Genomic DNA, 15206 nt, shown 5'->3' on the forward strand with positions numbered 1-15206 from the left:
CAGTCACTCATTCTCTTTCCTCTTGAATCTATAATGAAGTGTCCTTTGAAAGGCTTTCTGCCACTGAAGTCTTAATGTCAAGGCACCAGCAGAGGGCGCTGCCCACAAGCTTATCAGGCACGCTCAGACCAGCTGTGAGTTTAATTACATCAGGCCACAATTTGTGGAGGGGCTGGGGGAGGTTACCAACCTGCTGTGGGCCCATGAAAGACTCACCACCATCAAACTGCATCCCCCAATCCACCCAGCACTGCCCCGAAAGACCTATACAGAGCTGCAAACGATGCCTGTTGGGCTGGGAACAGTTTGCTCTGGGAGACAGAAAAATTATTCAAGGACCCATGGACTAAGTTAAAATGCCAGAAACATGGTGGAAGAATGGGGAAGGGTGTCCATCAGAATTGTTTCTGTAACTCTGTGCCCAGATTGTCACATTTTGGGACAGTCCACAATTTTTTCCTTCGGTCCTTGGCCTGCAGTGTGGACCCATGATTTGAACCCATGTGAAAAGTTTTATAAGAGCCTGATGCAACCAACACCATCCGCCCCCATCCTCGCCCACATTCCAGCCCCAGAACAGAGGAGCCTAGAGACCTACAGGACCTCTGTCAGTGGTTTCCAGTGCCCTGAGCCTGTCTCTGACTGTGGGACTCAACATGGGGGTTTCAAGTGTATTTAATATCAAGTTTGGCTTTAGATCAAGCACATATCACAATAGCTACTATTTTGCAAATTAAATAATTTCATTTATCTTGATTGCTGGCATTTGGGTCTCTGGATTTGATATCCACATTTCTGCAGACAAAATGCAACTAAGTTTCATAGAGGGAAATGGTAAAAACTTCTATCCAAGGAACAAAAGGAAATAGGAAAAAGCCTTGGCACATTTCTCCTCAGTTGGAAGGCAGGTAATTTGGATTTTTTGCTGATATTGATGGTTTTTTCCCTAAGTTCCAACTGAGACTCCCTCCTGTGCCTGCCCCCGGGGTATTCCATAAAGAAGTCTGGCGAATGGTGCACACCCACACGTGTATGATCACACACACGCAACACTTCCTCCCTGGGCTCTTGAGTGGCACTTGCCAGAATCACACATCAAACTGATCTGCCAGCTCAGCGTCTGGTGATAAAAAGTAATTACAGCAGGGTCACCATTTCAAGAGGCTATTCTCTGGAAATACAGTATTTAAATCCCCTCTTCCCATTGTCCTAATTACTCCCTCCAAATTGGCCTGAATTGGCCTTATGACAAGGGCATTTCACTGGCACCCTGGAGCTTGGGGTTGTCGAATGGAAAATGCATTCTCATCATGAAGGAGAATATCCACTGCTCTGTAAAGGAACTCTGAGTTTGCACCCTCAAATACAGAAGCGATAGAGGATGTCAAAGCTTAAACCATGTATGCATTATAGATGAGAAAAATGAGGGTTGCTCAAAGAAGTCATACAGACCAGGTCCCTTCCCCATTTGTCCGTGGGGATGGAATTTTGGAGAAAGGAACAAGATTCTAGAATGATCTAGTGGTGTTCTAGAAGTGTGGGAAGCGAAAGGATTTCAGCAGGGAGGCGAAGCTGGGACATCTATGGGGAGGTAGGTGGCCAGTGGGACCAGGGAGGGTGAGGGGGCTCTGCTGGGGAGCAGAGGTACTCACTCCTCTGAGTTGTTGCACATGTTGGTGTTGTTTCTGGCCAGCGGCCAGCCACTGCTGGAAAGTAAAGAGAACGCGGCATGGGAATCTGAACTCAGTTCCAACTACTGGGGACCATTTGCCCCAGGTGGTTAGGCTGGCACCTCCCCACACCCTGTCCCCCAGGCCTTTTCACACACCTCTCAGGACCTGGGGTGTTGTTATTGTCAGGACAAACATTTTTTGACTGGCTAGCTCTAGGGGGAAGAGAAGATGAACATTTGGCTCAACTGAGGCTTCTGAATAGAGAGTTAACTATGCATATCCCACCCAGAATCCTGGCCTCAAGTTCCACCCCATTTCATTCAGTTTAACAGTGTGCCAGGAGCTTTGAGGGACGCAGACGTGAACCCTATGTGGTTCCTGCCCACTGGGTGCACTCAGGTGGAGCGAGTCGAGCACCTTCAGCAGCAGAATGGACACATTTGGCAGCAGCAGCAGCAACTTACCCCACTCATCTGCGCAAGCAGGGGCTCTCAAAAGGGGCCCTCCCTCAAAAACCCAATCACAGCAGCTACTTCCGGCTTGCAGGGCAAAAAACAGACCATGAGCAGAATTGTCCCAGTTCTGCATCTATCCTGCTCTGGGCCCTTGTCCCCACATTAATCTTAAAACTTCAGGGTTTGCCACCCCAGATTTATGTGAGAATCTGCTAGAAAGTGGAGGCTGGTTTTGCGCCCAGCTACACATTTATTTAAAGCTGAATCACACGGTCCTTTGCGGCGTTCTGTAGGAAAAGCTATTATCTCAGAGTACTCAATTGCCAATAGACATTTTTGACACAGCTAGTTTAAGGAAGCCAGCATGGCCTCACAGAGCTGGCGGGTGGCTTGCCTGTCTGCTGTCACTGCAGACACCTCATAGAAGACCTCCAGGACCAAGGCCAGTGGCCTGTGATCCTCTTGCCTGACTCTCAGGGCACCTCTTCTCTTCTGTGATGATGAACATCCAGCCAAATGCCATCCTGGTACTTCTGCTCACCACTGCTCAAGTCTCCCTCTCACCATCCATTACGTGGCTCTAACTATTTGTTTTGGGATTGGTTCTGATCACCAGACCCGCCCCCCTCCCCTGCCAAGCAATTTCCCAATTCCTATGAAGTTAGGAAAGATGCAGTGGCCTGTGTTTACCACATCTCTGTGTCTGGGATGTCATAAGGCCAAACCATTAGAATAACCAAGACCTGTCTCTGCATACACTTTGCTTTGCCAATGGGATTTGCCTGGAAAATCCAAAGTCTTCCTCCCCTAGGAAGCCTCTCTAATTGATCCGCCACTAGCCTGCATGAGCCTGCCCACTCTGAACCCTCAGGCAAGTGACCAGGCATCTGTGGTACAGTAGGGACCTGGCCCTGATGGGATCCTAGCCCAGCTCTTTGCTCATCTGGTCACATTGGGAAATGGACAAAGAGGCTTATGTTCATCTTCATTAGGCTAAGGTTGTAGATAGGATAATTTGATCAAGTTAACAAAAGAAATCTTTGCTTGTCCACAAGGAACTGAACCACTCTGGCTGGCTCAGTAGCAAATGTCTCTCCCCACCTCCTCCTCCCCCATCTTCTCTTCTCCCTTATCTGCCATCCATCCTTTCTTTATGGCTCAGCAGTGAACAGCATGCTGGCCTTGCAGTCATGGAGCTGACTCTCAGTCTAGGATGCCTGGCCCTGGGAACCTGCGATGGCCCTGCACACATCCCCATTCCCACCAGCACCCAGGCCCTAGGTGGTCCTTCCCCAAGCCCAGAAACCCCAAGGGTTTGTGGTCTAAGCCCAGGTGAAAACGTGAGCCAGCCAATTATCACACCTTTCCCAGCAGGGAGACTAAACGTGGCTCCCCTAGAGTGGTTGCTAGCAAGAAATTTCCTTGAACTCTCATATTTTATCTTAAATATGCTTGCACATTTTTCAATCTACTGCATAATCTATAATAAACCTATAACACGTATATACAAACATGGAAGCAAAATGGAAGTACCAGGAAGATCCATCTTGCTTCCTCTGAGGCCTCATGACCTTCACTCCCCAGGGGCCCTTGGATGCCCATTTGAGAGACTCACACCTGAGGTCTTTTTCTCGTTCAACAAAAAAAACACACAGGATTTTCTCCAACAATTATATAGGGACCATTTGGTCTGCAATAACCAGGCTTGTTTTCACCTTTACATCTTATAAATCTTGGCATTATCTACAGAATTCAGCCCCCTTTTCCAGAAAGCAGGTTCTGAGCAAGAGGCTTCCTGTTTGAGAGGCTCAGAGACGGTCAACCTCCCCCTCCATGTCTTACCTCTCCTTCCCTCCAACAGCCCAGAGGGTCCTGAAGAGACATTCTGCTACTAGCCAAACTCAATTCAACCTGTGGTGGCCCACTGGTCTCCCTGCTGGTCACAGGCTGGGGAGACTTCCCAAGAACAAGAGAGGAGGGGAGGCAGCAGCTCTGAGTGTAGGGTGTGGGATTGGGGGATGTAAATCAGCACCTGCAGATTTCTTTCACTATGTCTATACCAGACAGCACCAGCCACAGCCCCCAATCAGGCAGTGGGCCATGCAAGAAAATGCTCAGAGCCCTTGTTCTGCAGACCTCTCTCCTACCGAAAAGTAAACATTCTCTCCATCCCGCATTCTACCCCCACCTACACTCCCCAACTCCATGGTTCTTATCCTGATCTGGGGTATGATGGCTCCTCTTGAAAATTCTGGCCAACCTTCAGACCTCTCTCCCAGAAGATTGCATGTAAAATTGTGGGTACCATTTAGGTAACCTCAAAGCTATGGTATTAAAGCCCCTGGCTTTTAGTAAAGTGGGTCACAGTGCAATCTGGGATGAGGGCCCTTTGATGGAGAGAGATCAAGTGAGACTAGCATCCCCAGATGTGTTTCTGAGAGCACCAATTCTAGGGGGCACTGGTGGGTACTCTGTGCAGGGTCAAATGAGGGTGGAGATTCTGGTTAAAGGATTTCCTCTCCTGCAATCCTTCTTTGACTCGGGGCAGCCACTGTTAGAGCATGCAGTATTCCTCCACAACAGACACCTTCTTCAAGGTACACGTCATGAGGCTGGTGCTCCGGGCCACCCACACAGTGGATCTAAGCTGCAGGAGCAAACCAATGCTTCACCTGGTGCCAGTGGCCCATCCTCTTGGTTCCTTACCTTCTCCCTCTGTCTGGTGGCTCCTGGCTGCCCACATTTGACTGGGCATTGCTTTCTTGGCTGGATACCTCCTTGAGCTCAGCTCCACGGAAACGCTCCAGGAAGGAGTCAGGTCTCTGGTCCTCGTGCTGTAAGTGCCCGGTGGCCCATGCTCGCAGTGAGATGATCAGGCGAGACAACCTGGAAGGACATGGACAGGCAGCTAGTGCAGGGAGGAAGGAGATGGAAAGCTTTCTTTTCCAGGGCTGGGGCAGAAGCAGAGATGACTGGCAGGATCCTAGGCTTAGATGTGCACCTCCACTCTGTCAGGGCCTTATTCCCTGGTCCTATACCACCTGCAGTCTGGGACCCAGCTTTCCAGATAAGGGACATTGTCTTCATTATGGCTTTGTCCTTTTAACATGAGGACTCTGCCAAAGGCATGATCCTTCAAATGGGGAATTAGCAGCTTTTCTGCTTACATTGCCTTTGTAGAGCTCTTTATGACTGGTAGGCACTGGAATAGAAAAAATACAATTTGCAAATGGTGATAAAATTTAGAATAAGGTTTAAGGGAACAGGCACCCAGATACAACTTAGATTCTTTTCCTAACCTTGTCTCATTGTTTGCTATACAAATTCTTGTTTCCTCCCAGCCTTGTGCATGAGTTTCCTTGCAGCTTTCCCTGACCCTTCTCCTGGAGCCAGACCCTGCCAGGCCCTCAAGTGCCTGAGACCAGCCAGCCTACGTCTCCAGAGCCAGTCTTAGCTCCAGCTTTCCGTAAGAAGGCTTCCTTCAGCCCTGCCTCCTGCCTTCCCTGTCTCCTCCAGAGGGGAATGGGAAGAAAGCCTGAACCCTCCTTCTTGGTATCTGGTTTCCCTGACTTGGCACCTACAGTGCATGCCACTGTTCCCAACAAAATCAGTTCTGAGCAACCTAGAACCACATCATGAGTTGTCATATGCCTTCACCCTAATAACACCCTTCGGAGCTTTGCCTAAGAAGAGTAAGTTAAAGCAAGAAAACATTCCACGCTCAAAGATGTTTACAGCTGCTGCAGACATATGTTGAGGTGCCTGCCCAGCCCAGCCTCTCTGCTCTGGTCACTCTTCCCACCCCCCATCCTCCCTCTGCTGAGGGGATGGAACCAAGATCATACCCCTTCTCCAGCTCAGCCAACAGGCTCAGGAATGAACAAGTGACCCACAGAGAGTCACTCAAGCCTCTGAATTAAAAGCCACTCCAGGATGGGGTTGGGTATTTCAACACAAGATTGTATAGCAAAGGCCATTTCCAGCCTGTGCCTACTGATGTGTGAACAGAGAAAGCCTGAAACAGAGGAGACATGCAAGAAAAAAAAAAAATCACGATCATGACACTCCAGGAGAAAATGAAAGGGAGAGGGCAGGTGCCTCCCCTGCTCCTGTCTCATGAGCCCCATTTAGTTCCCTTGTCCACCAGACGGTGTGTCTGAGCTTGCACCAGCCTCCTGCCTCGGTCCTACCCCAGGTCTTTCGATTTGAACCAGTTTGAAGGTGTCTTCTTCCTTGCAATCGATGAGCCTTAAGACCACATTTTATTGGTAAGACAAAAACACTGGAAATCATGTAAATGCCCAGCTACAAGGGGTTGGTGAAAGAAACGTTCCTCCGCAGTGAAAAATATGAAGAATAACTAGACAAATTAACTTTTGCAATAATCTTAGCCAAAACTGTAGAACACGTGATTATATAAAACTCTGGCATTGGTAGAAAAACAAATTTAGTGGAAGGAAACAATGAGCTCCGCATTTGTTGAGCACCTGTCGGGAGTCAGTGCTTGTCTCCCGCGCAGCCCTCCCACTGTTTGATGTGTTTCCAGATGAGACCTGGAAAGGTGAAATGACTTCTTTAAGGTGGCACAGCTCTTGACGCCCAAGTGCAGATGTCATCAGCTCGGAGGCTGGATAATCTTCCCCATCCTTTTGCAAGATGCATGCTACGAAGTCCGGACACACACCTGTGAGGACCTGCCAGAGGCTATTTCGGACGCTGCCACTGGTACCACCTGCACGCCACTGAAGTCCACCAGCGGTCTCCTGCGGCTGGCTGGTCTTTTTTCTCAATTCTTTTTGGAACCCTTCCTGGTTGGCTTTTTCTAAATTCTTCCAGAATTGAGCAAGTGCCTCAATATCACTTTATATGAAAGCAATTTCAGATAACAGCAGTTTTTCTTAGATTTTTCTGAGCTCAGAACACTTGACCTGAGAGGAAATTACTCGGTGATAGATTTCTGACAGCTTTTCTCCTGTCCCTTTCTTCTCCAAATCTTCAACACTACCTCCACCCCTCCACCACCCCCTCCCCCCACCCCGCCGGTTTCTTCCTGACACTCATCTCCCTTCCTCCTGCCTCAGTCTCCCCCTTCCCAAGGTGAGTGCTGAGCCTGGTGGGTTACCTGGAGGGCCCCTGGCTGGTGTAGGAGTTTCGCCTGGATTCAGCCAGTCGTCTGGTCTCCATGGCGATCTCCTGCTGCAGTTCTGATGAAGTCTCCTCGCAAGGCGAGTGGACCCTAGGAAATCAAATATGCAGCAGGCTAAATTGATTTCAAGCTCATCGCCTCCTGGACACACTCAGGGATGAGATGGCCAGATGCCCTGCTTAATGAGGAAAGCTGCAGACCCCAGTCTTCACTCTGTTAGTCTGTGCTCCAGCAGGATCTGGCAGATCCTGGCTTTTAGGATGAATATGGCTTTTCCTTATTGTTGCATTATATGCTAATTAACTTGGATGTAAATTAAAAAAGAAATTAATTAATTTTTAAAAAAGAAATGACAGGGGCGCCTGGGTGGCGCAGTCGGTTAAGCGTCCGACTTCAGCCAGGTCACGATCTCGCGGTCCGTGAGTTCGAGCCCCGCGTCAGGCTCTGGGCTGATGGCTCAGAGCCTGGAGCCTGTTTCCGATTCTGTGTCTCCCTCTCTCTCTGCCCCTCCCCCGTTCATGCTCTGTCTCTCTCTGTCCCAAAAATAAATAAACGTTCAAAAAAAAAAAAAATTAAAAAAAAAAAAAAAAGAAATGACAAACAACAACGACAAAAACAAAGCAAACAAACAAACAAAAAACAAAAAAATCATGGCCTTTCCTTTACAGCCAGGCTGACCAGGGAAGGTAGTTTGCCTAGCCACTGCCCATGGACTGGGAGAAGGGGGCAGGCCGGCAGCACCCGGTCCTCATCAGAGCACTGGCAGGGAAGGAGGAGGCGGGTCCCAGTGCCCAGCATCCACACCCACAGCAGCTGTTTCTACACAATGATTCCAGAACAAGAATTCAGTTTCAAACACATCTCTGCATACTGAAATCCTATCTGCTAAGGCTGGACTGTGTGGACACCACAGCCACACCACCTGGGCAGTTATTTGTGTGCTTGCTCGGCAGCTTTCCTAGGAATCCATTCAGTATTTGGTTAAGAGGAGCATCCTGGAATATTGTACGGAATTGGCCTAATTCCCCAAGTGCATTTGTTCAGTGCTTTCATGTGAAAATTCAGTCCCACTGTGCCCTTTTGTCAAAGCCTAACCTCTGTCCCCTGCAGTGCAGAGGTAATTGGGCCAGAGACTCACCTGTGCAATTCAGGATGAAAAGCATGAGTACACAGAGGACACGTGCCCACGACTCAAGATGAGCACCATACACATCAGCAGAGGCTTGGGGTTTGTTTAACTGCGTGGAATAAGACCAGTGTGTTTGGGCATATTTTTCTTTCATTCCCTGTCTTTTAAAAGCTCCGAGGGCTGAAGTTAGATCAGCCTGATTAAAAGCCAGCCAGGCGTTGGCCCCTAGGGATTTGCACTTCATTCGGAGTCTTGAAGAGCCCAAGCAGGACAAATTAATTCCATCACGTGACCTATTCCAACCTAATCAGCCTTCTTAACAAGGTGGCAACACAGTTGAGGAAGTAAGCAATAATTAATGTCAGGAAAAGGCTCTATCTCTCCCTGGTGAGTGATTAGAAGGGAGAGTCCTGAATCCCAGCCACTGATCTGCTGACTCCTCTTTGTACAACATCCCTGCCGTCTCTAGCAGCAGGGTGCTCACTACTGTCCCATGCCCCATCTGGGCCATCTTTGTAGAAGGTTCTTCCCTCCCTCAGTTTCCGCAGACCGAGGCTACCTTTTTTCTGCTGGAACCACACAGAGTCAGGCCACTTCATCTTCCACATGACCACCTCCAATGATGGGGCAGCTGTCACACTGTGCCACATCTGTTTTTCCAGGCTAGAACCCCCAGCTCACCCAGCCATGTCTCCCCAGGTTCAAGGCTCTTCCCCATCATGGTCACGCTCCTGTGAGCAGGTTCCCCTATTCCTGCCCAACTGGGCAAGGACACTGAGAACACTGCTGTTACTGGACCCCACATCAGACATCTTTGTAAGTTTGTGAGTTCATGTGCTTTTAGTGTCCCCATTATCAACTACCATCAGCCAAAGCCGGTAGTCCTGTAACACGGGCTGCTGCTAAGCCAGAAGGCCCTATCTTGTGCATATACAATTGATCTGTTGGAAGTAAGTATTGGATCTTTCCATTGATCTGAGTCACCTGATATTTTGGGACCCATGATATGCAGTGGCACCATACTGGCCTTTCCTCCCAAACTCCATCACTTTCACACACAATACACAAACTATATGCCATTTATTGACTGCTTACTGTATGTCAGACATAGATCTTATCAACTAATTCACATAATCACCCTATAAGAGAGGAAACCGAGGTTCAGAGAAGTTAAGTGACTTCCCCAAGATCATATGGCCAAGTGGCAAAGCTGATTTGAATGGCATTCCATCCCATGTCAAAGCCTGCTCTAATCCACTCCATGAAGCTGCTGTCTATATTTTCATATACAGCACTGATTAAAGAAAAAGCTTAATAGGACATGGCTGAGGACTGAGCCCTGTGGCATGCTGCTAGAGACATGGCTTTGATCCACCTGGCTACACTATGTGGGGGTGGCTCTTTATTTTCAAACCATCTAATTGAATTCTCCCTCTACACCTTTAAAAGACCACTCACATTTCGTCCTGATATGTATGAGACACGCTGTCAGAGGCCCTGCCAAGTGGCAAAGCTGAGATTTGAATGTCATTCCAGAAAGCTCTGATCCCCTTGCCCTTCTAATAATCTGTATACGACAAAGGTGGAATGTGCATTCCAAGGCACCCAGGTCAGTTACTGGAGTAGGGAGCAGGGACAGAAGTGAGTCCATATCTCAAGTCCCTGGATCCTGGCAGCTGGCACATGGTGAGGTTAGGGGGGCAGCAGCCCACAGCTGAGCAGGTGTGCTTGGAAGATCTGGAGGCAATCCCGAGGGTGAAGGTGTTCTGTCCCTACCAGAAGATCCTCAGGGAGCTCTGGGCACCAAGAAGTCAGCCTAGCATTTCTGCCTAGTCTGCTTTCTGTTAATTACGTGAGGGCACATCCTGAGAATAGATTTATTTGCATTAGCAGCAAAGGAATCAGTGACATCAGAGCTGGTGAGGATGTGACGAGGGCAAAACCTGACCCTGGATTCCAAAGCAGGCCTGCTACTGGCAGCAGTGAGGGCTCCTATGTGGGGGCTAGGATCTAGGACACCCACTCGAAGGGCAGGAGGCAGAATGGGGAGCCGGGAGCTCTGGATTCGAATCCCTACCTTAACACCTCTTAGCTAGGTGTTCTGTGGGCTGGTCACTTACCCTCCCTAAAGTTCCCTAGTCTTCAAAAAGGAACTAAGGAAAAATTGGTGATTTTTTTTTTTTTATCAATGTATTATTCCAACAGCCAAATCCAGAAAGGCACATTTAGCTGTGAAGAATAGGGAAAGTTTTCTGTGAAGTCAATTCAAAGCACCTAAAGGGCCTTTTCTTCTTGCTGCATCTCCCCACTTGTTTTTTTGTTATTTTTTGTGTGAGTCTATTTTATTTTATGAAAAAAATTTTTTTAAATATACAGTATTATCAAATTGGTTTATATACAACACCCAGTGCTCATCCCAACAAGTGCCATCCTCAATGCCCAGCACCCATTTTCCCTGTGCCTCTGCCCCACATCTCCTCCCAGTTCTCTGTATTTTAGAGTCTCTTGTGGTTTGCCTCCTTTCTGTTCTGTTTGTAACTATTTTTTCCCCTTCCAGTCCTCCATGGTCTTCTGTTAAGTTTCTCAAGATCTATGTAGGAGTGAAAACATATGATATCTGTCCTTCTCTGACTGACTTATTTCACTCAGCATAATACCTTCCAGTTCCATCCACGTTGCTGCAAATGGCCAGATTTCATTCTTTCTCATTGCCAAGTAGTATTCCATTGTATATATAAACCACCTCTTCTTTATCCATGTCAGTTGATGGACATTTAGGCTCTTACCATAATTTGGCTATTGTTGAAAGTGCTGCTATAAACATTGGGGTACAAGTGCCCCTACGCATCAGCACTCCTGTATCCCTTGGGTAAATTCCTAGTAGTGCTATTGCTGGGTTGTAGGGTAGTTCTATTTTTTTTTTTTTTTTTTTTTTTTGAGGAACATCCACACTGTTTTCCAGAGCAGCTGCACCAGTTCACATTCCCACCAACAGTGCCAGAGTTTTCCTGTTTCTCCACATCCTCGCCAGTATCTGTAGTTTCCTGACTTGGAGTCCCCACTTGTTTTTTGATGCTTAAAATTCTATGATGTCTTCTAGCTCCAGAGTCTCTACCCTTGTTAAATGCCTGGGGCTATTTATTTTATTTTATTTTTTTTTTATTATATGAAATTTATTGTCAAATTAGTTTCCATACAACACCCAGTGCTCATCCCAAAAGATGCCTTCTTCAATGCCCATCACCTACCCTCCTCTCCCTTCCACCCCCCATCAACCTTCAGTTTGTTCTCAGTTTTTAAGAGTCTCTTATGCTTTGGCTCTCTCTCCCACTCTAACCTCTTTTTTTTCTTTTTTTTTTCCTTCCCCTCCCCCATGGGTTTCTGTTAAGTTTCTCAGGATCCACATAAGAGTGAAAACCTATGGTATCTGTCTTTCTCTGTATGGCTTATTTCACTTAGCATAACACTCTACAGTTCCATCCATGTTGCTACAAAGGGCCATATTTCATTCTTTCTCACTGCCATGTAGTACTCCATTGTGTATATAAGCCACAATTTCTTTATCCATTCATCAGTTGATGGACATTTAGGCTTTTCCCACAATTTGGCTATCGTTGAGAGTGCTGCTATAAACATTGGGGTACAAGTGCCCCTATGCAACAGTACTCCTGTATCCCTTGGGTAAATTCCTAGCAGTGCTACTGCTGGGTCATAGGGTAGGTCTATTTTTAATTTTTTGAGGAACCTCCACACTGTTTTCCAGAGCAGCTGCACCAGTTTGCATTCCCACCAACAGGTCAAGAGGGTTCCCGTTTCTCCACATCCTCTTGCCTGGGGCTATTTAAATAGTAAACCCGATTAGTTATTCCTCAGAGAAACTGATTTTACCAAGCAGATGGAAGAAAAGATGGAAAGAGAGGAGAACCAAAGTTTGAGGTGACATTTTGAGTCCCCATGGACACACAGTTACTGAAAAAAGGGAGCCACCAACGCAAAAAATGAGGATCCAGAACCGCCCAGAGAAATACAGAGGCAAGAGAGACTGAGAGTCAGGAGCTGTCCTGCCAGGAGCTTGAGGAGAGGCCTGGGGCAAGGACTTGACAGGGACTCATCTGTAAACAAACAATCAGGTCAGGCCAGGACACCCCTGAAGCTGCCAACTGACTGACTGTAGTGCTGATACCTTTTCAGGAAGGAGCTCCGTGAAGTTGGTAATCAGCAAGAATAAGAGCAACCAGCACAACACAATGATACGACAAGGTAGTTTTCAACTTATGATGCTCATCTTCTAAGTTTTCTTATAAAGGAGAATTCATGTCCGTGAGGTAAAGGTCTCCCTTATCACTGGGAGAAGACAGGCTTCTCATCAGAACTGCAGCTTGTCATTAGCTGTGTACTTTGTGGAGCACCTGGTGTCTTCCTCCAGTGACTTTGGGGACGTAAGCGAAGACAAACCTTGGAGAACAAGGGTGGAGAATGTGATACCTTGTTTTTCTTTTCCTCTTCTCAAGCCCTGAGGACCGTGAATGACCGACATGCACTGTCATTGGCCACATGTAACCAGGGAACTGAATTGAGTGCATTTTTGTCTTTAGTCCTAGGGAAGCAGGCTGAAAATGGTTTTCTTTGGTGATAATTGCTTTGGGCTCTGCTCAGAGAGCAGCATGAAGAAGGCTTCTCTTCTGTAGGACACAAATCCCTATGCCCCAAAGCTCGACTAAAATAGCTACACTAGGAGATTGATCTGAGATTTGAGGTGCCCTCGGTTCTAGCTGCAATTCTCTGTAGCAGATTCTGAAATCTTTCCCTACTGCATTATCTTTTCAAATATGCCAGACAGCTCTTAAATAATCAAGTCAACTAAATAGATTTAATAGAAAGGAAAAAAATCAAGACATTTCTATTTCTGGTATTTCCAGGGTATAAACTTGACTTCTTTGTTCAAATGAAATGTTTCCATCCTTCCTTATGGCTTGTCACTAGGAAAATGATCCCAATAATTTAAAAGGAGAAACAGAAACCTGGCTTTCCAATTTAGTGAAAGGGATGGGGACAGGGCTTTCCAATTTGGAGACAGGGATGTCTTAGGGGATGGGGACGTGATATCTCCTCCCTGCTGGGGGCATTCAGCAAAGGGTCACAGTGACATGCAGGTTCCCAGAACAGCTTCATTGATATCATTGAGGATAAAGAATGATAAATTTTTTGGTTTTTTTTTTTTTTGAGAGAGACAGAGACAGAGACAGAACATGAGTGGGGGAAGGAAAAAAGGGGGAGGGAGACACAGGATCCAAAGCAGGTTCCAGGCTCTGAGCTGTCAGTACAGAGCCCTATGCGGGGCTTGAACCTATGTACTGTGAAATCATGACCTGAGCCAAAGTCGGACACTTAACCTACTGAGCCACCCAGGCTTCCCGAATGATTAATATTTAAGGACACACATTAGCAATTATTTCTTCCAAGGGAGCCTAGATGGCTGAGTTGGTTAAGCATCTGACTCTTGATTTTGGCTCAGGTCATGATCTTACAATTTGTGAATTTGAGCCCTGTGTCACCCTCTGTGCTGACGGTTCAGAGCCTGCTTGGGACTGTCTCACTGTCCCCCTCTCTCTGCCCCTTCCCTGCTTGTGCGCATGATCTCTCTCTCTCTCTCTCTTGCAAAATTAATAAATAAACATTTTTTAAACCTCAATTTTTTCTCCTACAAGCTTTCTAAATGGATTTGAATTTTAAAGCCAAGATCTACGGTTTGTTCAAGCACCATTTTCTCCCCTAAAATAGTGATTTGAAACTTTAAAATCTTATGTGTATTTGCCAGAGTCCCTTGTTCAAGTAAATCTTATAGGGAAAACTAGTCTATATATAAACAGATGCTGGGCTGCACCGGGAAGCAGAGGAGGGGCCTGGACTCAGCCTCTGGCCGAACGCTGTTTCACCTTCAGCCTGAACACACATGCTCAATCCTTGGTAGCACCAAGGAACCCATTCTGGAAATTTCCATTTGTTAACCGACTCCTGCTTCCATAAGATAAAGCAAACATCTGTCTTATGAAGGGAGCATTCTTTCTCTCTCTCCTTTTGACATCTCCATAGTGTCTCCATGGGATTCTGTATTAATCTGTCAACAAGCTTTTACCACATCAGTGGTTGGGCAAGTCCCCAGGGCAGGCTCAGTGAGACTGGACTAGTGGTCAAGCTGAGAAAGCATGACTTGGTCACAGGCAGGAAATGGCTAGATCCAGATGTCAGGACAGCTGGAGCTATGTAAGGTCAGAGCAGGAGAAGTCTTCCAGCCTGGAACACCAGGAAAGGACCACAGGAGGGAGAATCATTTCCAATGCTGACAGTGAGCACTGACTGAGCACTTTCTCACAGCAGGGACTGTGCTGGGAGCTTTCACCTGTTTTACCCTCACTATAGCCCTCTGCAGTCAGTACTAATACATTTTACAGATGAGGAAACTGTGGGTTGGAACAGCTGCACAATTTTTCGGAGCTGGTCAGTTGCAGAGCCAATGTTCAAACCCAGCCAGTCTGACCCTGAGCCTGTTAGTCATCACACTGGTCAGAGGATAGGGGATAGGAGGGAGAAGGAAGGGCATATTCCCATCCATGAATATGGCAAATAGTATTGTTGAAGGGAATCAATTCAGAACCCCCCACTGTGTGGCTGACTAATTTTCTGTGTGTACACAAACCCACTGTGAGCCCACAGAGAGTCCCTTGGAAGCAGAGGCTCATCAGCAGGTATCTGTGTGGCTTAATGAGCTAACAGTTTCTTCTGCAAAGGGTCATCTTCCAGAA

At 47.1% G+C, this 15206-nt stretch overlaps 1 protein-coding gene across 1 annotated transcript in view; it reads right to left on the minus strand.

The window, feature by feature from the left end:
* Positions 1–15206, minus strand: part of CNGA3 (cyclic nucleotide gated channel subunit alpha 3) — a 75292-nt gene that overhangs the window by 14875 nt on the left and 45211 nt on the right. Inside the window, exons 6-8 of the mRNA XM_045445796.1 lie at positions 7251–7364; positions 4835–5014; positions 451–459 (exon numbers count right to left, since the gene is read on the minus strand). Coding sequence (XP_045301752.1) covers positions 451–459; positions 4835–5014; positions 7251–7364 — 303 coding nt within the window. The remainder of the gene's footprint in view (positions 1–450; positions 460–4834; positions 5015–7250; positions 7365–15206) is intronic.

The sequence above is a fragment of the Leopardus geoffroyi genome, chromosome A3 (assembly GCF_018350155.1).
Source record: "Leopardus geoffroyi isolate Oge1 chromosome A3, O.geoffroyi_Oge1_pat1.0, whole genome shotgun sequence".
Taxonomy (NCBI): domain Eukaryota; kingdom Metazoa; phylum Chordata; class Mammalia; order Carnivora; family Felidae; genus Leopardus; species Leopardus geoffroyi.